Raw genomic sequence first — 27,698 nt, forward strand, 5'->3', positions numbered from 1 at the left:
AATTAGGGCATTTCAGACTTTCACATCCAGGGAAGGGGTAACAGGATAGACAAAAGAATACAATTTTGGTTTTTGAGTTTCTAAATACACTTTCAGTACTATAGTAGAAAAATAGTTTCAAAACTTCAATTAGTGGTAATAACTGGGCCCTTTGAATTGGAAAAGCCAGAATGCCAAAGAGTCTAGGCGTAAAGTTTATATCAAAGCAGTAGATCCAGGAGAATGGATGACAATGGAGGAGCCATCTTTCCAACAACGATTCCCAGGACAGGAAGAAAGAGGAGAAAGAGCCTAGTAAAAGTGTGAGAAACAGGTAGGTCTCTGAGATGATCTCCCAACCCAGATCAAACTCTAGAGTAAGGGAGATGCAAAAAGCTCCTTAGAGGTTGTGGATGTGAGAGCAAAAGAATGTGTGCCTTGACTGCCGAAATGAAATCAGAAAAGCAGAAACCCAGTAGAGCAGCCACAGAAGAGAAGCTGGAATGCATTGTTTCTAGACAAAGGGGGTCTATGGGAGTCGCTCCAAGTTCCCTATAGTTCCAGATTGGCACAGAGAGCAAATGGAAGTTTCTTGTGTGTCTTTGAGAGGGACACAGAAGTTGAAGAGAGGACTGGCAGACCTGAGGAGGCCTTCTAAATGGGACAAAGAATGCAAAGTGGCCCACAAAGATTGAGGGCCAGAACCTGGTGGGCCTGAGGATTTTCAGCTGATGGCAGAGGGTGAGGGTGTCAATGATCAGAGAGAGACTGATGAGAACACAGATGCTCCAGCAGGTTGCCAGCACGGACCAATGATGCAAATAACCACGGTAAGTCTGGGCCAGATGCCTCTTTCTACTATGTCCTGGCATTATGTAAACATCCCCTATAACTATATAAGCAACCCAGATTCTAAAGAAAGTGTTCTGGGATGCCAAGGATGTTCTGGAGCTTGATCTGGGTGGTGGTTACATGGTTGCAAACACATGTAAAAAATTAAAAAACCATATACTTAAGATGTGTACATTTTACTAAATGTAAGTTATACCTAAAAATCAAAGTCACCACTGAGATTAAACACAGAGCTGTAAAGACTAAAGAGACACAGCGTGGACAATACAGGCTCACTGTTGAGATGGGGACACCTGGCAGTCCCAAGTGTCCTAGTTACCCCAGAGGGAGATAGGCATGAGGGGTGGCAGCTGTGCCAATCTCACCCCCGACACATTTACAGGGCCCCACTGGTTCCCAGAATTTTCCACTGGGCAGCCCCCTCTGAGGCTGCTGATGCCCCAGCTGCCTTTAGGATCATGACTTGTTTTGGGCCTCACATCTAGGGATGGATGCGGTGTGTGCAGTGGAGAACACACAGGCTAGCATAAGCAGACAGGAGTGAAATTCAGGTTCCTCTCACATTAGCCATGAAACCATGAACATTTAACTTTATATCACTGAATTTTATTTCTCCCATCTTTAAATTGGGGGTAAAAATACTGACCTCATTTTAAATGAAACAGTACAGGCAAGAGCTGCCACATAGTAAATGCTCTGAAAAGCACAACTATCACTGCCTGTGGACCAGGAAACTAACCCTAATGTCTTAACACTTACAGTGGCCACAAAGTAACACTGGTTGACAAAGAGGGTGTGTGGGGCATCAGTCAACAGATGGATTTTATCTAGATAGCAACAAAGAAATTGTTGGGCTGGTTTCCTTGCTTGGATCAACTGACTACTCTGATGTTGGGTCCATACAACCTGTGGGTCCCTGTCAATGACAACAGAGGTTCATCCGTAACTTGCAATAATGAGACCTGCTTTTGCTAGGTGCCTGGCTCTTAGCAGGTACTTAAAAATAAGGCAGTTATTAGTATTAACCCTGGAATACTTCTTCCTCTACTTAAAGTTGGGAATGGGCTTCTTAGGGTCCTCTTAAAGCAAGTCAGACAATTTTTGATGGGGTCTTGAGCAAATTCTGAGGCAGTCCACATATTCAGCTAATAATGAGCAAGAACAATGAATGCCTTCATTGATTCAACAAATATTTATGGACTATGATCCACATACTGAGTATGGTATCAAGAACCCAACCCAGGCCACCAGGGTCAGCCTCTGACCACATGGCTACCTCATCTGTACAGATGTCAGCCCAAAGCGTGTTGTGGCTTGTCTCTCCTCAGGCTCAGGCCAGATGAAGAGGTTCCCACTCTGGCAGTCCCCTTTCCTTCCTCATGTCAGGCCTCAGAACACAACATGATCTCTTTTTGGCTTCTAAGCTCCTTCTTCTAACCAGCTGCTCTGTTATCTTATGCATCCTCTGTCCCAAAACTAAATGAGGGGTGAGCTGGTCTTCATGGCCTCACAACTTTTGCTGCCTGCTGATAAACTCATAAGCCCTTATTCTTTCATGAGTTTTTAATAATAAAAATGAAAGTAACAAATATGACAAAGTTCTCCAAACGAACACAGCAGTTCTCTAAAACTGAAGACCCTTACCAAGTTCTTAGAGCCATTGTCCCACTCTACAGTCTCTATAGCTTCTAATTGCCTTGCTCATATAGAACTCAAGAGCCTGTAGTTCCAGCTAAGGCAAGTTCTTGGGGCCCCCAATAGATGACATTCATCTCAAAAACCCTGCCTTCCATGCAAAGGGTCACCCAGGCCTTTCCTCATAGGTGCTTCTCTTACTCTTACCTTTCTAGAAACTACTTGGAGAAAATGTATTTCTCCCATATTCACCAATAAATTATGGTTAGATTACTGCAAATTCCTTTTATGGGCAATTCATTCAGTATCTTCCCCACACTAACCTTCCTCCTGAAAGAAACTATCCCACCCTAGGCACAGCAGCTTGGACCAATGACAACTGACAATGGTAATGGTAACTGACCCCAGGGTTAGCTGTCTTCATGAGGCCAGCAACTCATGAAATTGCCTCACACAGAAAGCCCTTTTCATATAGCAATAGTGGTGACTGGCTGGGTCAACTGAAAGATCTCTTTCTAGACTGGGAAATTCTGCATAGAAGCAATCAATGGATAATAGCAAGAGAGCAGAAAAGAGAAGGAGAAAGTGAGAGAGCAGCTGAGCATCAGCAATGGTGTGACAACTAAAAACCTTTACCACCAGACAACTAAAAACCTTTACCATAAGATACTCTGATTCCCATCAATTTCAGTCCCACAAATGTGGTATTGGCCTCTGTGGATGTTCTAAAATAACAAGATAAAATGCCCATTCTGTCACTCTTTTCTCCACCTATAATTCTGTGTTAATTAAATATAGCACCAGACCAATTCATTCGACTAACCAAGTATCATATGAATATGATAAAACAAAACTTTAAACCATGGTCTCTTATAATCCTAATATGGAACAAAGCAAAGATTTGGGGATGGCATAGGAAAATGTTCTCACAGCTCAATATCAGCCCAGTTTATTCAAGGCACTAACTGTCCAAAGTAAAGTTAAAATTAATGTACAAATAATGGGAAGAAAATTCTATCCAGTATCTATAATGCGTCAGGCATTTTACAAATAGCATCTCATTAAATAACTCTCCCTAAAAGGTAGGTAAAAGTATTGTTATCATCCTAATTTTACAAATAAGAAAGCTGAGGCTCAGATGATCTAAGTAACCTGTCCACATCCACACAGCAAATAAATGACTGAACTGGAATTTAAACCCAGGTTCTGCCTAACTCCAGCACCCATGTTCTTTACACTCTACCACTCTGCCTTATAAGAGACCATTAAGATAACTCGACATGTTTCATTTTTCAGGAGACCCAAAAATTTTTTTGCAGCCACCAGAAAGGCTCTATTAAGGAGCACATGGGGGGCACCTGGGTGGCTCCGTGGGTTAAGCCTCTACAGCTCAGGTCATGATCCCAGGGTCCTGGGATGGAGCCCCGAATCAGGCTCTCTGCTCAGCGGGGAGCCTGCTTCCCCCTCTCTCTCTGCCTGCCTCTCTGCCTACTTGTGATTTCTCTCTCTCTCTGTAAATAAAATCTTTAAAAAAAAAAAAAAAAAAAAGGAAGGAAAACTCTCTATGCATACTGATCTGTAACAATCTCCAAAATATATCACGAAGCCCAAAAAAGCAAAATGCAAGATGGGGTGTATAGTGTGCTAACATTCATGTTTAAAAAACTGGAGACAATGAGTGGGACTAATATATGCACACACACACTGTGCATAGGATATGAAGGATAGCAAGACATGGTTAAAAGTGAACATGGCAAAATGTTCCACTGTTTCCCCTTCTGTTTTTCTGAATTTGGAATAAGGGTATATTTTATCCATTCAAATGAATACATACTTTTCTTAAATCACAAAGTGATTTCAACAACCTATAAACTTCTGTCCCTTGTGGTGTTTTCAAGCATGAAGATATTCCCAGTTTTCTTCACCTGAGACTTCAAAGCAAGTCATCCAAAAGCAACAGAAATTAGAAAGTAGGTTAAATAGACACCCAGATGCCCAGAGCACTCTTCTCTTGTTTTTATAAGAATTAACACTCATAGGAAAATAAGTAAAACAGCCTCAAAGAGAAACTTAGTTATTTTTTGCCTAGAAAGTGAATGAGATTTGGAAAATTCTGAGATGAGGGATTACCAGAATAGGGGAATCAATAATAAACAGAGCATGCTTTCTCTCTAACCTGTCTCTATTTCCTCTTCCTTCCACCTCTGATTAAAACCAAAATCTCTACTGAAGTTGCTCCCACTTGAGAGAAAATGAGGAGGAGGTGGAGGAGCAAGAGGATGAGGACATGGAGAAACTTTATGCTAAAATTAATTTCCAGATACATTAAAGATTTAAGTATCAAAGGTGTGGACATAACAAGACTAACAGAAATTAAAGTGAATAAGATATAATTAAGCAGTGGGGAAGTTCTTTCTAAAAACATGTAACAAAGGCAAAAAAAACATCAAGGAAATGAACAATAGATATGACAAAACACAAATTTTAAATTTTGTACATAAAAAAGTCATAGCCAACAATTATGAGTCAAATAACCAATGGAAAATATTTGTAACATTACAAAACTCTTTACTATCTGAAGAGTTTTTATTAAAATCACCCAAAACTGAAAGGAGAACAAGAAACAGAAAGACAAGCTCCCTCCTCCATGAAATTGGGAGTTATCAGTAACCCCAAACCACAGACTATGAAGACTGGCAAATGGCTTTGCTGAGAGAAAGAGGTCAGACCAAGTGCCTACAAAGGAGTTTGTCCCTCGGAACCCTCAAAAGCAGGAATATTAAAATCCCAGAGAAAGAGCAAGGCCAGGGCAGGTGGAGCTAATACCAGGGGTGGTTTTAAGAAGAATTTAAGCTTCCTGAGACTCCTTCTACCTCTTAATGATCGAACAACTCCACTCCCGCTGGAAAACATATATCCTCTGGAGAAACCAGACCAGAGAGGTTCTGAACTCCAGAAATTGAGGAAGACACAGGAAGACATCATACTGAAAATAAAGAAGCTAAGTAAAGATTTGCAAATACGCCCACACCCACACACCCTGGTAAAATACACTGTAGTTCCCAGGCAAAAGCTGAACTAGATAGAGGTCTATTAGGGAAGGTTTTTCCTGCGGTCAGATTGTTGGAGCAGTGGGGGTGGGGGTGGGAGGTGGGATGAAATAGGGCTGCTGAGCATGAGGTTGCTAAGATCCTCCCTCCACAGAAAGGAGAGTATTTTCCTGCCAGTTGAAAGGGTAAGGGGTGAAGCTGAAAGGGGGTAAACAGCTGATGGGGTAAGCAAGTCAGGATGAAGAAAGGGGGAAGGCTTTGGGGGCAGGGGTGGGTAACGGACTTGGACATATCACCAGAAGGCGTGACCAGCCCTGTCAGATGTAACTCGCTCTATTATCTTTAAAATGCCTTGAGGAAACTGAGACAATAAAACTGGCAAACAATTATTCGGAACTCATCAGTGCTGTTTCATAGAGTTTCCTCCCTCTTTCTACTCTCCCTTCCTTGCTGGACTCCACAGATCCTGCCTAGACTCCAGCTTCAACAAAGATAATCCCACTGTCCATGGTCTTGACTCATGACCTTTCATTCCCCACCTTCCCAGACTTTGTTTTGTTTTCCTTTAAATGCTGACCTACAGAGGATCCAAGAGGATACCACCTCCCAAAGTCCCAAACCACGCATAAGATCTGATGTTTGTCCCCGTCCCTGCGAATGACCAGGCTTGTCCCTGGACTCTGTCATAAATCTCAGCATCTTCAGAGACAATCCGCTTAACCTGGCAAAACCAAGTCCAAGGTGTACTTTTAGACCTTGGCAAAAACAGTAATGGGGGTGGGGCCCCTGTGATAACTATGGATGCAACCGATAGAATCTATGTGTCTAATTATCCCATGAAGCTAAATATAATTGTAATTGGATTGAAACCAACATAGTCAAATGGAAACCATAAAACTTAATCCCAAGGGTTCTCTCTTTTATTTTCTGTAATACCCCTCATGAAAAGTGCTCTTCTTCCACACCCACCACAAAGTGCTGACCAGGCAAGGTCCTGCATTCCCTCAAATCTAGACACTGCTCCCAGACAGACTGCATGGTATACTGCAAAAATGCTGCGCCTGGACTCAGAAAGCCCAGGGTTCAAATAACCCCCTCTCTGTACATTATTACTTTTCCCACCTGCAAAGTAGGGAGAAGTAACCATCTCCCCCTGTTGTGCTAAGGATTAGAAGTTACATATATGAGGGGTGCTGGAGTGGCTCGTCAGTTGAGCATCTGGCTCTTGGTTTCAGCTGGGGCTGTGCTCTCAGGGTTGTGAGGATCGACCCCTGCATCGGGCCCCGGGACCAACGCAGTCCGCTGGAGATTCTACCCCTGCTCTCTGTCTCTCTCAAATAAATTTTTTAAAATCTTAAAAGAGAGAAAGAGAGAAGTGACAATTTGGAGTGATGACCAGAACCCCTGGCTCCAATTAGGCTTCTGCAAATTGTAGTCATTGCAGTCAGGAACCAAGTAGCGATTCCAGGCACCAGGCTGTCCTGGCTTGATGGTATTAAGAAGTGAATGCTGCATCTCACTACCTCTCAGGAAATTTCCAAGGAGCCTCTTCGGACTTCCAAGTAAGCAGAGGCCCAGCTAAGTGTGTGTGTGTGGGTGTGGTGTATGTATGTGTGCCAGGTACGAGCTTGGAAACCAGTCCGGGCAGATCTCTGGGGAGTCGCTGCTTTCCCCTGCTCCGGAGGAGAACACTGAGACTGTTCACACACCTGGAAGAGGTTAGCAGCTTCCAGGACCCGCTGCACATTCTGCTTGGTGATCAAAGCCTTGCTGGTATATGTGTAGTCCAGAAGAGTGTGCATGGTCTCAGCATCGACCCCTTTGATAATGATCCTCTTCTCGTACTTTTCCTTTAAATCATTGCAGAACATGGCCCTGAAAGAGAGATGTATGAATGTGAGTCCTACTGTGATTCTTAGTTCTAGGTTTAAACAGACCCCCCCTCACGCCCATCTACCCCCATGGAACAGCGAGGTTCCTAAGATCAAGACCTGGAATGACTGCTTTCTGTTCCTCCAACACCCAGCACACACCAGACATTCAACTGGTACTTAACTAAACTGAACTGCTGTGCCCAACTGTGGTCCCTACAGCAGTCCCAGATCTGAAGGGACAATAAGAGCCCTAATGGCCAAATTGTGGGATCTAGAACTACTTTACTGGCCCAAAAAACTACTTCAATGGCTCAGAATGCTAGAGATTGTTTTGGGAGCCTTGTGGGTCCCCTCTCCTGCCCAGGCCTTATCTGTACTTTCTCAATGACTAGTATCCCAAAACAAGGTTTCTGACTTCATTCTCAGTCCTCATTCCAGGTTTCCTCTGGCCCGAAGGCTGGCCCTACAGCCAGGCCTGGCCAGTGGGGCCTCAAATGCAGGAAGGGATTTAAATATCAGGCAGTCTCTGGACTTGTGTCCCCCTAAAATTCATATATTGAAGCCCTAATCCACCAATGTAGACAGCACTTTTTTTAAAAGATTTTTTTTAATTTATTTATTTGACAGAGATCACAAGTAGGCAGAGAGGCAGGCAGAAAAGAGGAGGAAGCAGGCTCCCTGCTGAGCAGAGAGCCCAATGCAGGGCTCCATCCCAGGACCCTGAGATCATGACCTGAGCCGAAGGCAGGGGCTTAACCCACTGAGTCACCCAGGCGGCCCCTGTACATAGCATTTTTAGCAGATAATTAAGGTGAAATGAAGTTGTAAGGGTGTGGGGGGTCCTAATCCAATAGGATTTGTGTCCTTAAAAGAAGAGGGAGAGACACCAAACTCTCCCTCTCTCTCTGCCATGTGAGCACAGTGGCTGTAAGCCAGGAGAGTCCTCACCAGAAGCCAACCATACTGTACTGATCTTGGACTTTCAGTCTCTAAAAGTGTGAGAAAATAAATTTGTGTTGTTGAAGCCACCCAGTCTGTGGTATATATATATATATATATATTTTTTTTATGACAGCCCAGGCTGGCTAATATAAACAGTCTCTCCCCTAACCCCTAGTACTCTAGAATCTAGCAGGACACATATGCACAAATTATAGTCTACAAGGGTCAAAAAAGACTTAGTAAGTGCTGTACTGGCCAGAGATGGCTGCTCATGGAAAAAATGTTGCTATGTGACAGCTATGGTTAGGACTTTCAGGTAATAAACACGAGAAGTAGATGCAAGAGTGTGGGACATGCAGAGGCTCTAGGAGGCTGGTGGTTTGGCTGGAGCCCAGGGGCTATGAGAGAGGGTGGGGAGAGATCAGTGCAGCCAGATAACCTAGGTCCTGATTGTGGAAGGTACTGGAGGCAGGCTGAGGAGTTCGGTTTTTATTCAGTATGCAATGGGGAGCCATTGAAGGGAGCAGAAGCAGGACTCAAAAAGAACATTTTTAACAGGTGTGTTCTCACTTTAGTTTGTTGGTGACAGGTGCCTTTAGAGTAATGCATTAATTGCACCCATACAGAGCTTGGAGGCTTGTGACAATGCCAAAGCCTCATCCCAGAAACGGTACTAATTGAGGCAGTCGCCACCCTGCTAGGCAACTGGACCTCCTGAACTTCAGATACGTGAACAAGACCCTTAGAAAGCCGTTATCTCCTCGCCAAGCCACTGAAATGGGAAGGCCCCAGGGTCACAGAATGCACTTCCCCAAACTGGGACTTCTTTGCCAACACAGAGGGATTTACTCCTAAATCCTGCTACTCCTCCCTTCTCCACACCTCCTATTTGTCTCTGGGAATCCCTCATCAATTTTTTTTACCCCATTTCCTAATCTGCAAAACCAAAGTAATTGCTTCTGGTGTCCCAGGAAAATCATAAACAGCAAAAGTCCCCAGAAAGAAAAAGATTGAGAAAAAGAGAGAAAGAAGAGAGAGAGAGAGAGAGAAATCACTTGACTAGCTGACTTTTTGAACCTTCTGTTTTAACCAATGAGATCTTCTCCCTAGGGTCTCCTTGTGTCCTTCCCAGCTCCTTATTGTAATCAACAGTAATCCTCCCACCCCTCTCTCCCTCCTCGTCTTCTCTTCCCTCAACTGGCCTCTTTCTCCTAGGGAATATGACAGCAAGAAACAAAGTAAAAATGTGAATTCTGCAGAGTTACTAAATCACAACTTGGAAGCAGAGAGGCAGTGATGTCATTTGGGCAGATGGCTGATTTACAAGGCACTTGTCAGCCATAATTCTCTTGACCAGAGATGCACAGCGCCATCCGCAGAACGATATGCTTTGTGAGGTGGTATCACACAGGACCCATCTTGCTGCCTCCTGATCCCATAGAGAACCCTGCCATCACAGCAAGCACACAATTTCTTCCCAGCTCAGCCTCTCCAGGATTTGAACAACTTCACTTCCTAAGCCTCCCTTTTTTCTGAGTCCCTAGAGGAGCACCGCCCAATAGAAATAAAATGCAAGCCATATGTGTAATTTCAGATTTTCTAGTAATGATGTTTTTAAAAGTAAAAGGAGATAAAATTAATTTCATTTAACCCAATACACTTCAAATGTTATTTCAACACGTAACAAATATTTTATAATTATTAATGAGATAATTTACATTCATTTTTCCACACTGAGACTTCAAAATCCCTCATGTATATTTTGTACTTAAAACACACCTTGCTGAACCCCAAGTTGGGCTCCACACTCAAGGTAGAGTCTGCTAAAGCTTCTCTCTCCCTCGGCCCTTCCCCACCCTTTCTCTCTAAAATAAATAAATAAATCTTTTTTAAAAATTAAAAAGAAAAAACCACACACACCTTGATTCAGACCAGTCATAATTCAACTGCTCAACAGCTGTATGCACCTAGTGGCTATTCTATTAGATGGCAAAGCTCTAGAGCATCACCCAGATCTGCCATCATCTCAGGGGTAAAGTGAATGTCACCCACATGAATGTTATGTACATCAATATGGAAAATGGGACTTTTGGCAGGAGAGGGTGGGCAGTGATGATGGGGTCAAATGAGGCTTCACCTAACTGAGGCAAACATATCGACAGAGTCCTACCAAGGTGAAATTTAGAAATGCTATTTCACCTGCAAAGTGATTTTAAGATTAGTAAAATATGAATTTTGTTGAATCTATATGATCTCAAATATTCCAATAAGAACTGCAAAAGCCCAATAGAGAGATGTTTTAATATTAAACAAGATAGGTATATAAATTATTATATATATACTATATATATAAATTATATAAGTTATATAATTCAATGTCTTGCACTTTGAGGGGCTCTTTTGAAGCCTATGTCTTTCCCATGTGACACGGTTATTGGAATCTCTGGGATCATCTGAACTCTTGATCAGGCCTGTCACTGCTAGACACAGCTTCTGAATTTTCTGTTGGAGTCAGTCATTGAGTAACATCCTGCTTCAGCTCAGCCCCTATCCAAGTGGGACTATTGACTGCCCAGAAAGTGACCCTTATCAGCCAGTGATGTGTTAGGGATATAGGAAGAACAGAACAGGGGAAGGCAGGAGGTTAAGCAAGACAAAAGTCATACAGAAACTTCTGCTTGATCCTACATGGGACCATTGGTGAATACACTCCAGAGCTGTCCCCATAAGAGGCAAAGAAGCTGATCTATGATTCTCTAGCACCTGCTGACAGTCTTAGTTATGGGCCATCCCAGAAGTAGGTAAATTCTCAGGCACTTCCAGCTTTCTGTGTGTGTGTGACTAGAGCAAAGGGGCTCCAGGAGCCCAGGAGAGGGCAGGAAGAACAGTCTGTAGTGCAGGCTATTGGAAGGCAAAGGGGGCTGTGGTCTAGACTAGGCTCTGATGCTACTTCATTACATGATTTTGTACAAGTGAGCAAACCTCATTTCCCCCTATGTAAAATGATATAATAGTCCCTACCCCAGTCACTTGTTGGGAAGAATAAGTAAGATAATATAAACAAAGTGGTTTGCATGATACCCAGCACTTACTAGGGAAAGGTATTTTAGACCATGTCAGAGGAATCTTGGCAGGCTGTTGGAAGATACTTAGAATAGGCAGACCTATCACACTCTGTCTTGCAACTCTTGACTAGCCAGCATTTGGCCTGGTGCCTATCAGGTAAGTGGGTGTCAGAGTCACTGCACTGTTGTCCACAGCCACTCCAGAACAGAGTAAGGGCTAGGGCTACACACAGTCTTGTCCAGAGACATTAGCATGGTGCCTTTCACATGGTAGGAGCTCAATAAATGTTCATGGGAGAGAGAAAGGAAGTGCCCTAAAGACAGAGTCCTCTCTCTAGGGCTCTTTTTGCCTGCTTTGGCTCCCAAAGTCCTAATATTTTTCTGCTCTTCTCTGAGATTTTGTCACTGATTTTCTGTCACTTAAATACATTCTCCTGGGCCACAATCATGCTCAATACTGACAAGGTGAACCTAGAATAGATCTACATATTTCTCATAGACCAAACTCCCAGGCCCCCTGCTGCTCTCTTGGGCAATCCATGGAAATACCTAGGCCAAGTTGGGACCTCATAAAAGGTATATAATCTATGTAAAGTGGGCCATCCCTAGATTTCCACTTTAATAACAGTAATCTCTTACATTTATGATTTTAGCACATTGTAGGACAAAGAATAGTACTTTTTTGATTATTATACCCATTTTATAGCTGATAGACTATAGAGGTAGAACCTAAGTGAATTGCCCAAGGCCATATGGGCTGTCAGAAATAGAATGGAGATGAGAACCTTGGGCTTTTGGTCTGGAGCTCAACAGTGTGCTGAAACCAAGAAAATCAGCAGGAGTTCAAGGCTACCATTAGGGGTCAACTGAACAAGAGCACCAACAGAACCAGACCAAATTTCATTCTGTGAAACAAAGCCGAGTTAGTTGCTAATCGTTTACTCCTTGGCTTACACTCGAGATAAATAAATTTTTGTATAATAAAAAATACTTTCTAGACAGACACTGACCAATTCTCATGAGATTCTAGTAAAACAGAGGTAGCTATTAAGATCCTCATTTCTAATAGAAATAGTCTCAAGTAGGGAGCCAGTTGCCCAATACTCAGCAGTGAGTCAGTGCCAATCCCAAAATAGAGGCTGGGCAAGTGAGCTCGTCTCCCACAATAGCCATAAAAACCTCTATGGGCCTAAGAGTGTTCTGGAATGAAGTTAGGGTGTGGCCCCAAGCACAGCTTGGGCCACACTCTTTTCCGAGCTCTGCCAGCCTTACTGCTCAAGTCATTTAGGTCTCTGCTCAGAATTCACCTCCTCAGAGAGGCCCTCCCCAATGCTGCCCCCAACTCCCTAACACCTTCACCTCCTTTCTTTTTCTTTACAATCTGTCACAACCTGAAATTAATTAACTTAACAGTGGTCTCCCCACTACAACATGAGCTGAGTGAGGGCATGGGTTGCACCATGCTCACCACTGTATCCCTGGGGCTAGAACAGTGCCTGGAACCTAGGAGGGACTCAGTAAATATTTGGGGAGAAAATGAATGAGTGAATGAACGAACAAATGAACTTGTCCTTCCTAATCCCTGTGTGTTTTCCTTTGGACAGTATTCTACCCCTCTAAAATTATCAAACACCTTTGGAAGAATCGGATCCATAAGGCATGCCTTATATGCCCTCTACCCTCATACCCATCACACTCCCAAGTCCAGGGCCTGGAGCCTGGAAAGGAAGAACACAGCCACACCGGAACAAACATTCCACTTAGACCTCTGATAAGGTTTAACATGTCCCAGCATTTCCTAAATATAATCAACTCAGAGTCTTTTACCCAGCCCAACATTACTATGGTTCACCCCCTGGACCTGAGCCTCCACACCTGCTTCTGAAACCCCTGCCTCCTATACCTCTAACCCCAATCACAGGCCCATAGACCAACACCCACCCCATCATCCCCACTATCTCATTCCTAGGATAACTCCACCCATGTTGTACCCTGCTCTGTCCTTCCTCTAATCCCCCTCACCATCCCATTTATACCTGAAACTAACTCTCCATCAGTGACACATAATCTGTATTGGAATAGCTCTAACATCGGTTAACTGAGTTAAATTCTATTTAATTCTATTTAATAATATAAATGTTAGGACACCTGGGTGGCTCTGTTGGTTAAGTGTCCAGCTCTTGATTTTGGCTCAGGTCATGATCTCAGGGCTACAAGACTGAGCCCTGCATTGGGCTCCATGATGAACCTTCTAAGCTCCAGCCTCCTAGAATTCCATGAGGCCTAAGGCCCCATCTCTACCTGGGGCCTGGAGTCAGCTCCCTGAGCCCCCAGCTGCTGGCTGAGTCTTGCCTCCAAACTGACAGAGGAGCTAGAACCCCAGAACTGTCCCCATCTGACTCTAAATAGCAAGCCTTGAAAGAACTGCCTTCTGCCAATCTCCTTGCCCAGTTCAGCACTCTTCAAGGACACTGCACATGGACCCTTTGAAGACCAGAACTCCAGCTATGTTTCTACAGAACCAGTGTCCCTCCCAGCCCCATTAGGACCATTGCTGAGACCTCAGCATGCCATGTAACCCAGCCCATCCAAATGTATAACAGAAAGAAGGGCTTGTTCTGTCCTGCAAGATCAAGCAGGATAGAACATCAATCACAGGAAATGTTTATGGCCAGGATTCCGCAATGATTCAACTATAAAAATATAATGGGCAGTTCTTATTATGCCTGTCCAACATCATTCCTAATCTTTTTAGTAAGCATACCCAGATTTTCCTTTAAGAAACTATCCCTCTGCCAATATCTGAGAGGTTTGAGGGGAGCTAGCCCCACCTCCCAGACTAAGGGTGAACATAGCCCAAGTCACCATATTAAATCTCCCATGCCACAGGGAACAGTTCATGGATGGGCATGGAAAGAAACAAGTCCAATCAAAGCCAACCGTAGACCTTTTTCTGGAACCACTGGGAAAGAGAAGTTCTGTACTGTAACAACTGAGCTGGGAGAAATAAAGTTTGGAGGTGCTAGATAGTTTCTTTCCTCCATGTGTGAAGACCTTCCCTAAGAGAGAAACCAACACAGAGGAAAGTAGAGATAAGAGACAGAAAGAAACTGATTCCTGATGACATTATGTGAACATAATTGATTTAGAGAGACCTAAAATCAATACCTTGAACTTTTAAATTATGTGAGCAAATAACTTCTTTTCAAAATATGCTTGAACCAGTTTGAACTGAGTATCTGCCATATGCAATGAAGAGTCCTGACTGACACAATTAGACAAACGGATAATGAATAACAATTGGGCCCCAAATGCTAAGGAAGATTGTATTAAAAGTGCCCAGAAAACGAAATGTTAATGTACTGTCAATATTACCATTCCAGGCCCCTTAGAGTCTGGTCTATGCACCCCCACCCCATCCTCTGATACAGCTATGCCCAACAACCACAGTTTCAAGCATGTGCCTCTGTTTACCTCAACAGCTTTGGGTTTGAAAGACTTCTCTCTGTACACTCTATACCCTTTTTCTCTGTACCCTTTTTTAAAGCCTATTTTTAAGTAACCTCTAGACTCAACATGGGGCTTGAACTCATGACCCCAAGGTCAAGAGTCGTATGCTCTACCAACCGAATCAGCCAGGTGCCCCTACATGGTCTATTTTTAATTAGTCTTCTCCTCTATTAGATTTATAAGGCTCTGAAAGGCAAGGGCTGGATTTTACTTCTCTCTCAATTATTTGCTGGCCCACAGTAGACATTTAATATTTGTTGTATGGATGGTTGGGTGGATGGATGGATGGATGCATAAGTAGATAGAAGGAGGCTACGCATGCAGTGCCATCCTGTACTTGGTCCTGCCAGCCAAGTGGATTTGCCTATTTGACACCACAATATCCAAACCCACATTGCTCCTCTAAAGGGCTGATATCCAAGATCTATAAAGAACTCCTCAAACTCAACAAACACAAAACAGATAATTATGCCAAAAAATGGCCAGAAGACATGAACAAACACTTTCCAAAGAAGACATACAATTGGCTAACAGACACATGAAAAATGTTCATCATCATTAGTCATCAGGGAGATTCAAATTAAAACCACATTGAGATACCACCTTACACCAGTTAGAATGGCCAAAATCAACAAGACAGTAAACAACAAGTGTTGGAGAGGATGTGGAGAAAGGGGAACACTCTTACACTGTTGGTGGAAATGTAAGTTGGTGCAGCCACTTTGGAAAACAGTGTGGAGATTCCTTAAGAAATTAAAAATAGAGCTACCCTATGACCCTAAAATTGCACTGCTGGGTATTTTCCCCAAAGATACAGATGTAGTGAAAAGAAGGGCCACCTGTACCCTAACATTCATAGCAGCAATGGCCACAGTTGCCAAACTGTGGAAAGAATCAAGATGCCCTTCAACAGATAAATGGATAAAGATGTGGTCCATATAGACAATGGACTATTACACCCTCATCACAAAGGATGAATACCCAACTTTTGCATCAACATGAACAGGACTGGAGGAGATTATGCTGAATGAAATAACTCAAGCAGAGAGACTCATTTATCATATGGTTTCACTTATTTGTGGAGCATAAGGAATAACATGGAGGACATTGGGAGCTGGAGAGGAGAAGTGAGTTGGGGGAAACTGGAGGGGGAGACAAACCATGAGAGACTGTGGACTCTGAGAAACAAACTGAGGGTTTTGGAGGGGAAGTGGGTGGAGGTGTTGGGTGAGCCTGGTAGTGGGTACTAAGGAGGGCACATATTGCATGGAGAACTGGTGTGGTACAAAAACAATGAATCTTGGAACACTGAAAAATAAAATTAAATTTTTTAGAAAGGAATAAATAACAATGAGCTCCTGGTACAAAGTGTGTTACAAAGAGAACTAGATTATCTAGTGATTCTCCAAATTGGAATCTCAGGCCCATGAACTCTACCCTAAGCCTTCCTGACTTAGATCTTACAATATAAAACATAGTGGTTGTTCTTTACCTTAATTAGCTTTGGCACATATTCCTCTCCTTACCAGAGATGAAACCTGGCTTTTCCTGACTAAAACACCACTTCCCTCTTCAATGAGGTCTGCTCTGATTTTCACTTCCCACTGGGCCATGAGCAGGCTCAGCATTTGTGCTTACTGCCCACTGCCACATTCTGACCCAGCTGTTGTCCTGGAGGCTTCTTATCAACCCCCTTTTCCAAACACATTCCATCCCAACCCCCCAAGAACCCCATGCTGGCTTCCTTATGACCTACCTTGTCATTATCCAGAGGTCATGGATCAGCCTCTTCTTTGAGATTTTTCTGAGCATTTGTTAGTTCTGACCACTTGGAAACATGTAAACTGGCTCTGGCCCTTATCCTCACCACAAGGTATTCCCAAGTCATAAGTTATCCCTATTGTGATAGAGCAAATTTGATCATCTCTGTGTTCCAGACTTCTCCCTCTACCAGCTGCCATGGAGGAATCTGGAATGCCAGGCCTGGTCCTTAGGCTTTTGTGATACAGATCCAGAGAGAGAGGGGAGAGAAAGACAGGAGATGCTCCAGCTGGGAGTGGAGTAGAGTTTTAAAGGCAAAGATGAAGAAGGACTACCATAGTTTGGGCTGTACTGAGGGCTGCTCAGATAGCTGCTGGGGTGGGTCTGAAATCTAGACCATGCTATACCCCCTAAGTCTCATGCCCTCAGGTGGCGACAACCCCAGAGAAGAGGACATCTATTTCTAATCGGTCTTCCCAAAGAGAACTTTTATTTTTTTTTAATTTTTTAAAAGATTTTATTCATTTATTTGTCTGAGAGAGAAAGAGCACAAGCAGGGGGGAGCAGCAGGCAGAGGGAGAGGCAAGCAGAGGGAGAAGCAGGCTCCCCACTGAGCAAGGAGCCTGATGTAACACTCAATCCCAGGACCCTGGGATCATGACCTGAGCTGAAGGCAGATGTTTAACCAACTGAGCCATCCAGGCGTCCCCAAAGAGAACTTTTAGAAACTCATACAAAGCTGCCCTAAAACCTAGCAGTTGTCCAGGTCATAGATGTAGATAAGAGAGAACGGATTTTAATAACAGCTGTGGTGCATATCTCCTTCAAGGTGTTCAAAAAATTCAAGTTCAAAACTTAAGTTACTTCAAAATGATTTATGTTTCTGGTCTTTCCTCTAAAAGGGGATGGCATGGTAGGTGAAGAAATTATAAAGTTACTTCACCTTTGCTTTCTTTTCCCAGTCCTGAAGCTCGGAGTTGGCTCTCAGCCAAAGTATGGTTTGGCTTCCATTTGAGTTTGTCTCCTAGTCCCACAACCTTGCAGGGCCTCTCCTTCTTGCAGCTTCTTTGTGGTCTAGCTGCCCGGAGGACTCAGAATGCCACTTGAGACTGTCTCCCCATGCCTGCTGGCCGGGCCACTGCCTGCAACCACCTGAGGGTCTTCCTAGATTGACAGGGCCTCTACACCACAGCCCAAAGGGTTATTTTAACAGAAATCTCGAATCACATTTCTGCTTAACGATTCTACCATGGCTTCTTGCTTCCCATAAAATACATATCAAACTCTTCACTCTAGCTCAACAAAACCTTCATGGTCTGACCCTGCCCATCTCTCAGGCTTATTGACCCGTGCATATCTTTACTCTAGCCCTACTCAGCTACCTCTGGTTCCCATGCTTACACTGCATGATTCCTTCCCAGGAATTCCTTCCCATTTCCTTTTGCCTGGAATGCTTCCCACTTTCTCTCCCTCACTGGGCACCTTCTAGCCAATGCCTACTCATCTTTTAAAACTCTGCTGTAATATCAACTCTCCCAGGAGGCTCTCTCTGATTGCTTTTTCCTCCAGTCTGATTTAATGCCCCTTCTGTAAACAGAATTCCATTGTAGCACTTACCACCCTGTACTGAAACACTGATTTGCCTCTCTTTCTTCTGACTATGATTTTGAAATCAATAGGAAATCAGAACTCAACAATCTTTGTAAATTCAATGTCTGGTAGAGAGTGGGTTTAGTGAAATTCCATTCGTCTATCCAATTCATGTATTCATCCAATCAACCCAGAGTGCTGTGATACCTAACCCCACCTTTTAAGAATTATTCACTGGCCATGTGCCCCTGTCCTAATTCCCCTAACACCAAAATGCCCTTGATATTTATCCCATGTAGAACTTACTCTACATGACACACGATCTCTTGAATGTCAGTGATTTATTTAAGATTTCATTTATTTAATTATTTGACAGAGAGAGAGAGAGAACAAAACCAGGGGGAGCAGCAGGCAGAGGGAGAGGGAGAAGCAGGGAGCCCAATGAGGGGTTTGATTCAAGGCCCTTGGGATCAGACCTGAGCAGAAGGCAGACACTTAACCAACTGAGCCACCCCGGTGCCCGGTGAAAGTTAGTGTGAGTTCTTACTTGGCCTGGACCTGATATATCATAAGCAAACTTCCTGGAGGGTGAATTTGTAGATCCTTAAGTGTCTCCTCAGAAAGGGCTATGAGGCAACTTTTGGTTTGATTATGTTTTAAAGTCATAGCAGTATTAAAACTCCTATAATTACTGTGGCCTTAAAGCTTTCCACAAAAGTTAGATGTAATAAAATAATGTCTACCCTTACAGCTTGCAGAGGAGATGTAGGTTGCCTAAATTATATTTTTCATAGCAAAGGAGACTTATCTTTATACAAAAATGGCCTTTCTAGGGGCATCTGGCTGGCCATCAGTAGAACATGCAACTCTTGATCTCGGGCTCGTATTCAAACTCCACATTAGGTCTAGAGCTCACTTAAAAAAAAAAACTTCCGCGAAATAACTTAAAGAGGCTCATACTAAACCCTCAGAGGTATTATAAAAGACAAACCAGTAACAACAAAAAGTAAGAAGATCTAAGTAGTTAAAGTAGGAGGAGAATGTATCACTGAAACCTAGGCTAAGGAAAGCTCATGCAGGGAGCCTCCTGACAGCCAGAGCTAAGACAAAAGTATAATAAGTTAGCTAATAAAAGAAAGTAAACCAGGATTTATTATCCCTCTTTAATGTACATTTATTTTCCTTTAGTCCAGTACCTTCCCATTCTGGGAAATGCTCTCCCAAGTCCCACCCAAATCATGTGGCTCAAATAGAAGCTCTCTACCTTTTTTACCAATCTCCCCTTCTTCACTCCCCTCCACCCACATCCCCTTTGGACAACCTTGGACTCCTAACCTAAACTGGGCCATCATTGTGCCCCACCTCCCTGACACAGTGACTGGTCTAAGCTTGGGTAATTGAATGAAACTGGGCCAATTAGAGTCTTCCCTAAGGGCTTTTCAAACTGAAGCTAGCCCCTCAGTTTCTCTCTGGAATCAACCAAAGAGAAGTGAGTCTCAGAGCTGCCAACAAGCAAACCTCCAACCGTGTGGCAGAAGTCCATCTGGGAAATCCCACCTGAGAAAGAAGCCAAGGAGGGTGGAAAGAAATACCCAGACTGTGTTCAAGGCCCTGGTTCCTCTTCTTCCCAGGCTCTGCTACATCCCGGCCCTTCCTATGAATTGGCTATGTGGCCAAATACCTTCCTCTTTTGCCCAAGCTGATTTGACCTCAGTTTCTATCTCTGGCAACCAAAAGAATGCTGACTAATATAGGAACGTTGAGCAATGTGATGGATGGTGAGCTCTAAGGCACTTTTACCAAAAACACAGATATTCTGCATATGGGCAGCTCATCTCATGGACTGTTTGGTATTTACCATATTAGAATCTACTCTACAAAGGCATTTTTGTAAATGGACAGCTACATGTCTGTGTACATAACATAGGGGTAATGCTCAGAACTTGAGATGTGGATGATGAAAGTATTTCTCTGTTGTGTTTTATTTGAGAGCTCCATGGAGCATTATTCAAAACAGGAGAAGAATGGATTTTCTGGTCTTGACTATAGGATGACCCACATGCCCTAGGCACCAGGGGTGGAGATGACAGAAATGAATTTTTATTTTATTTTTTTTTAAGATTTTATTAATTTATTTGACAGAGAGAAAGATCACAAGTAGGCGGAGAGTCAGGCAGAGAGAGAGGAGGAAGCAGGCTCCCGCTGAGCAAAGAGCCCGATGCGGGGCTCGATCCCAGGACACTGAGATCATGACCTGAGCCGAAGGCAGCGGCTTAATCCACTGAGCCACCCAGGCGCCCCATGAATTTTTATTTTTGTTCTTAAGTAGGCTCCACCCTCAGTGCAGAGCCCAACATGAGGCTTGAACTCACCACCGTTTATCTCACGGTGAGTTTATCTCACGGTGGTGAGTTCAAGCCCTGAGCTGAGATCAAGAGTCGGATTCTCAATTGACTGAGTCATCCAGGCACTCCCAGAAACGACATTTCATTAAAAATTCAAAGGACCTGGGCACATGGGTGGCTTAGTCAGTTAAGTGTCTGCCTTGGGGTCAGGTCATGATCCCAGGGTCCTGGGATTGAGTCCAGTATCGGCCTCCCTGCTCAGTGGGAAGTCTGCTTCTCCCTCTTCCTCTGCCTGCTGTTTCCCCTGCTTGTGCTCGCTCTCTCTGCCAAATAAATGAATAAAATTTTTTAAAAATTCAAAGGACCCAATTATACTTCTACCTTGGGGCAGCAACTTCTGCCCACTACCTTCCAATTCTAAAAAGATCTGCAGGATTCACTATGTAGGCCTAGCACATTTGTGTCCAAATAGTCATGTGAGTAACTTATTGAATCCACAACATTCTGAAGCATTTTGGACTTTTTAACCGCTCCTCATAATTTTTTACTATGGTAACCATGGTTGATTGATCATCCTTCCCTTCTGTAAAGCTGTGCAATAGGCTCCCAACTCCGAGAGGACTTCCTGCTCTGACCAGGATGCTACCTAATCAGTGACTTAAGAGGAATAACAAGTTTATATTGACATAAAATACTTACAAGCTGTCTGCTAAATGCCAGCCATTGTAATGTTGTCAAAGACCCTCTCATAGCTCACTTTCAGCCAGTTTCTAGATCATGCATGATGGTTGATGCCTGTACACCACACACTCTCGCAGATATACGGGAGGCTACTCAAGATTTGAAGGGAGAAAATAACTGAAAGTGCAAAAAAATTGTCCTCTTGCCTGTAATATCTCAGTATCCTTATCTCTGATGCATATGAGACAAGAATCATGGAATTCTCCACCACTTTCATATTTTTCATGATGCCTTAACCCTTCTTCTGCACCTAATGCAGGTCTGGCACATAATAGTTGCATGTAATAGACTCTTGCCAGCTTTTGGTCGCCCAGCATCTGAAGCCCTTCATAGGTATGGCAATTCTCCCTTGGAATGAGATGTAGTGTGTGGCAGAAGCTACTTCCTGATCCAGAAGCTGCAAAGGTCCAAGGCACACTTTCCCAGCCTCTGTCACAGCTAAGGCATTGGCATGTGTAACTCAGCCGGACCAATCAGATTAACTAACTCCAGGCTAGGAACTGGGAGCTGCTAATGCAAAGAAGCAGGGACAGAGGAGAGCCCGTTCAGTGGAGGTAGCAGGAGAAGCAGCAGCCTCCAGTTTCCAGGAACTGCAAGGGCAAAGATGCCCATGGTCAGAACTGCACTAGCCTTGGCATCCAGGATCCTGCAGCAGTGGGGGAGTCCTCCCCACATGGTTCTGGGTGGTTTGGGGCTGTGGTCCTGGCTACTGCCTGGCCTTCTTGGCCCCTGTCTGTTTTCTGAGTTTGGCCTTCTGGGGCACTCTGTGAGTTACCTACATAAATCCAGTTGATTTCTCTTCCTTAGAATGAAGAAATCTGAGTCATTATCCTGCATAAAATGTTTAGGCAAATAAATTCATAAATGAATCTATTTTATTATGTGTATTTCACAAACTTACTGGGACAAACACAAATCATTAGCTTCATTGTGTTGTATAATGAATGGCACTGAACATCAGAAAGGCCAAGCAATTCCTCCAAGATTTACACAGCCAATAAGTGGAAGGGTATAGACTCAACTGCCAGTGACAAGATTTTAAGATGCTATTCTTTCCATTATACCAAGCAGTTATTTGTTCCTGCTCCAATGATGTCCTATAGGTTCTTGAGACCCTATATTTTCAAAGCATACTGTCTCTTCACCTTGCATCCTGACCTGCTCCCTTATTTCTTATTTAATCCTTTGACCCAGACTGGTATCCTAAGGCATGCTAAGTCTTTGCTGCTATGGGGTCTGTTATCTCAGCCCCCAGACAAAAATTGGCTTGAATGTTCCCCTAGTATCCCGTTTATGTGTGCAAGGTGAGGGGCACATGAACACAGAGGCAATAATTTTTATATTTTCTCCTCATTTTCAGCCTGTATAGATCATACTAGTGCATGGTGGGGAGAGGGAGTTAAGGGTCTTACACAGGAAATGTCTCAACAGCCACATTTCTGCCCAATGGAAAGATCTGTTTTCAGTTTGGATCCCCATGGGGAAGCCCCCTTCCTATCAAAGTGAGTTCCTTGGAGGGTAAAACCGAGACAACCTTATCTACTTGTTGTTACCTAATTGTTGATATTGTAAAGATTAAACCAAATGAAAGAGAATCCAGCAAAGTTCCTGGTATGCAGAAAGGACGCAAAAAGTGTTGGCCTTTCCAGATTCCAAACTGCAAAAAATAGTTACTACAAAGATGTTTATTACCACATTATTTATGAAAACAAAATATTGAAGTAACCTACATTCACAATGAGAGAATGATTTTCATATTATGCATCTATTAAAAATTATAGCAAAATAAATAAGAGTTATGAACCTGGGGGAGATTATAATGAAAAAAAAAGATGCAAAACTATATGTAAACTATGTTTACAAGTATTTTATGTTTAAAAATATTCTGATGAAACAAGGTAGAAGAATAACACCAAAAAGAAATAAATTTTATCAGAAAGTCCCATAATACATTATCCCAAAATCTTGCAGTCAAATGAGCTCTGGCATTCAGAATTGTTTGGGTATTGCCGTAGTTTGTATGTTACATAGCACCTCCAGTACTCCTTGATCCAGCACACGAGGACTCCAGCAGCGAATATATGAATAGTGGCCCTAACTGGAATAAACAGACTCTAAGTAGCCTCCCCTCAGTTCAGGATAGATGTCTCCATCAGACAAATGCAGTTTAAGACACAGATCTGTCCACCAAATAAGTTATGAAAAGCTCTTCAATTATCAGCACTTTGGGGATTTTAGAATTGCAGATAAGAAACTACAGACCTAGGGGTGCCTGGGTGGCTCCGTTGTTGGGCATCTGCCTTTGGCTCGGGTCATGATCCCAGGGTGCTGGAATCAAGCCCCACATTAGGTTCTTTGCTTTGCGGGAAGCTTTCTTCTTCCTCTCCCACTACCCCTACTTGTAGTCTCTCTCTTTGTCAAATAAATAAATAAAATCTTAAAAAAATATAAAAATAAAAAATACTATAGACCTAAAGTACTTAAATATTAACCACCACATTGGTTCTGCCAAATGAACAATATTAAAAGCATAAAATGCAGGAACTCAAGCTAGAAGTACAATCAGTACTTCCAATTTGCTGGAGTTCACCACTGTAGCAACAGCAATCTTCAATGTTCTCACCATTAGCCAGATTTCTAATCCAGACCTAGAGGGCCTTAACTCACTCTTGTTTTCTTTTGCACTTACACTATCATCCACGCTTACTGGTTCCTTTGTAGACACCTTACACTACTATGCAGCAAAAGCAAAGACTTATAACTTCTACACGTGGTTTGAGAGTAGCCTCTCACCCCACTTTCTGTCATACAGTAACTGGTTAATATATAATAATATTTTTTAAAGATTTTATTTATTTATTTGACAGAGAGAGAGATCACAAATAGGCAGAGAGACAGACAGAGAGAGAGATAAGGAGAAGCAGGCTCCCCGCTGAGCAGAGAGCCCCATGCGGGACTCGATCCCAGGCCCCTGGGATCATGACCTGAGCCAAAGGCAGAGGCTTAACCCACTGAGCCACCCAGGCGCCCCAATATATAATAATATTATTAACAGATCGTCCCACAATGCCATTCCCATTCCTGACCTGTGCTTGATTTTTGTAGCCAGTGGTCAAAGGCCCCTCATCATGGCCTCCGGGAAACAGATCCAGAGACTGAAGTACAGAAGTACAAGGCAGAAGCCAAGATCCAGGCAGATCTGGGGCATCACCAGCAACAAAGGAGCTTGCTGTTGACTCAGCCTCAGTCTGCAAGCTTTTTTGTTCATGTAGAAAGGCCAGTCATGAGGTAGGACTGTGAGAAACCTGATGATCCCTCTCTTCCTCACCACTCCTTCCCTCATCCATCCCTGGGACCCACAGCTTGATTGCCCTCAGGGGTCAACATCGCTTATGGGATGAACCAAAGTGGCAGTGAGTTGCTCCATGCCCCCCAAAATGGCAAGAACCACTTCCTTAGATGGAGATCCTTGGGGAGCTGGGGTTCAGTACACAGGATGCACAACCAGTTGCAAAGACTTAGATTTAGGGACATGTCCAAAGGCATAAGACAAATGGCGGCTCTCTTAGTCGTCTTATAAAAGACACTAATAATCTTAGGACATTAAAAAAAATTATTATGAATGTTAAATCATGCTTCCCTTTATATTCCTGCCATGAGACTATTTGGACATTTGACATTTAATGTATGTCATGAGCTACTTTTAAAGCTTTATTCTCCTTTGCCCAACTCTATATATCTTCCCAACTTCCTCATTCCACTCACGACTTTAAAATAGGCCCCCAAAGGGAACTACATTGTCTGAGTTACTAGTAATGTCCCTGTTTACAGCCACCAGGGTTATATACGCAGCTCAATAATAGCTGGGCAGCGGGTCCAAAGAACATGTATAAAATGCTGTCAGTGAGGAAGATTCTTGGGGCAGGGGGAGTGGAATCAGTAGATTCTCTGATGCATTGAACCACATGAAAGATCATGGTGAGAGGCTGTGAGTGAAAGATAGCCCCAAAATTAAGCAAATGGAAAAAAGAATGAATTATTAACTTCAGATAAAAGGCTTTACAAGAAACAAAGTAAAACATTATCACACAACTTGGATCAACAGGAAACAATGTTTTCATGGACATAATGTAAATTCTTAACACAAAATTAACCCAAAAAAGTGATAACATTATACTGAGAGATTACAGGGAAAGGAAGTGTATGGTAAAGGATTTAGGTATAAGTGCTAAGTCTTTATCAGACACGCTAGGAAGTCAATAAATAATGTCTAACATTGAGAAATCAGAAAAGAATAGTAGTAAGCATATTTTGAAGAAATATAAATAAAATACCAGAACAAACAGCTAAATGTCAAAAATGGTGGCTTCTGATGAGAAAAACCGAAGGGTAGAGGAGGTAAAGAGAAACTTTTGTCATTATAAGCCTTTAAACAATATTTGACTCTGGGCACCTGGGTGGCTTAGTTGGTTGAACAGTTGCCTTCGGTTCAGGTCATGATCTGAGAGTCCGTGGATCAAGTCCTGCATCAGGCTCCCGGCTCCATGGGGAGTCTGCTTCTCCCTCTGACTTTCTCCCCTCTCATGCTCTCTCTCACTGTCTCTCAAATAAATAAAAATCTTTAAAAAAATAATATTTGACTCTTTGTTAACTATCTGCGTGTAGTACTTTGATAAAAATAAATCTGGGGTGCCTGGGTGGCTCAGTGGGTTAAAGCCTCTGCCTTCAGCTCAGGTCATGGTCCCAGGGTCCCGGGATCAAGCCCCACATCGGGTTCTCTGCTCAGCAGGGAGCCTGCTTCCTCCTCTCTCTCTGCCTGCCTCTCTGCCTGCTTGTGATCTCTGTCAAATAAATAAATAAAATCTTTAAAAATAAATAAATAAATAAATCTTAATTTTAAAAAATATATATGACAATTGAAAACGTATGAGAGAGCTTACAGAAAAAGAACTACAGCCAATCCTTAAACATATGGGAAGATGTTTGAGCTTATTAAGAATTAGAGAAATACAGGGCACCTGGGTGGTTCAGTTGGTTAAGCGTCTGACTCTCGGTTTCAGCTCAGGTCGTGATCCCAGAGTCATGATTTCAGGGTTGTAGGATTGAGCCCCATGTGCTCCATGATCAGAAGGAAGTCTGCTTAAGATTCTATCTGTCCCTCTCCTTCTGCCCCTCCCCCCAAATAAATAAATATATCTTTTTTAAAAAATTAAGAGAAATGCAAATTAAAACAAAACAGATACTGTTTCTCATCTGTCAGATTGGGGAAAATCCAAAAGTTGAAAGCCATCGTCTTTTGGCAAGCCTATGAGGAGTGCACAACAACTGAACCTCTACCAGGGAGAATCTGGCATATCCACTTCAACTGCAGATGCATTTCTCCCTAACTCAGCAAACCCTCTTCTAGAAATACAACCCCAGATAGTCCTGCATGCATATAAAATGACATGTATAAGGTCATTCATTACAGCATTGTTATACAGGAAAAGATAAGAAACAATCCAAATGTCTGTCAACAGGGGACTGGTTAAATATACTATGATTCCATCACTCCATGGAAAATATTTATGTTTTCAACAAATAAAGGAGGGAAAATTACATAATTTAACAGCCAGCTTCCAGGCCCTCCCAAGCACAAAGGACTGTGTCGGAAGCCTCTCAGACAGAGCAGACTCTCTGCCCTTCTGAAGTGTGAGCATAAAAGGAACTTGGCTCCCAACCCCTTTCAAAACCTTAGAAGCAAAGCAAGAGAGGCAGTGAGGCAATGTCTGACTTAATATCAGTCCTAGGGCCAAATCCCACTTGGTCACTTTATTAGCAGAGACCCTCAGGGCTTTAGTTCCTTATCTATAAACTGGGATAAAATGCCCTTCCTCCCAGGGTTGCTGTGGAAGAGCATGTGTGACACTGGTGGCCCAGAGCTCTTCTAACAGTACTAGAAGAAAGAATCCTGTCTCCAGGCCTGTGTTCATTATAGCAGAAAAGTCATCTTGGAAATACCAAGGTAAGAATCAAAAGTCACTGCTCTGAAGAAAAGAATAGAAGGAATTTCCCTCCACCACAAGGCAGTTTTGGAAGCAACTCTTCATCCCCAGGCTGACATGCACACCATGTGGGAGTCTCCAGCAACTCATTGTACCACCTCCTCTGAGGGCTGGTAGACACTTTCCCTAAGGATCCCACATCATCGAGGTGCGAAGGACCTGGGCCCAAACACCTTCAAAAGGACCAGAGTAATAAGCGACGCACTGGAGAGCATACAGCCAGCAGTCCTATGCCAAGCCACTAACAAAACTGCTAATCGGGTATACCTTTGTATGACAACCATTTTCCAGTGATTCAAAACAGAATGAA

At 43.1% G+C, this 27,698-nt stretch overlaps 1 protein-coding gene across 2 annotated transcripts in view; it reads right to left on the reverse strand.

The window, feature by feature from the left end:
• The window catches only part of KLHL6 (kelch like family member 6), a 69,604-nt gene that overhangs the window by 40,009 nt on the left and 1,897 nt on the right, over window positions 1–27,698 (reverse strand). For both annotated transcript variants that reach the window (XM_045088668.1, XM_004745090.3), the window contains exon 2: window positions 7,226–7,391. In XM_045088668.1, the coding sequence (XP_044944603.1) occupies window positions 7,226–7,391 (166 nt within the window). The remainder of the gene's footprint in view (window positions 1–7,225; window positions 7,392–27,698) is intronic.

This window comes from Mustela putorius, unplaced genomic scaffold, assembly GCF_011764305.1.
Source record: "Mustela putorius furo isolate JIRA1106 unplaced genomic scaffold, ASM1176430v1.1 tig00003834_pilon_pilon_pilon, whole genome shotgun sequence".
In the NCBI taxonomy this organism is placed as follows: Eukaryota; Metazoa; Chordata; class Mammalia; order Carnivora; family Mustelidae; genus Mustela; species Mustela putorius.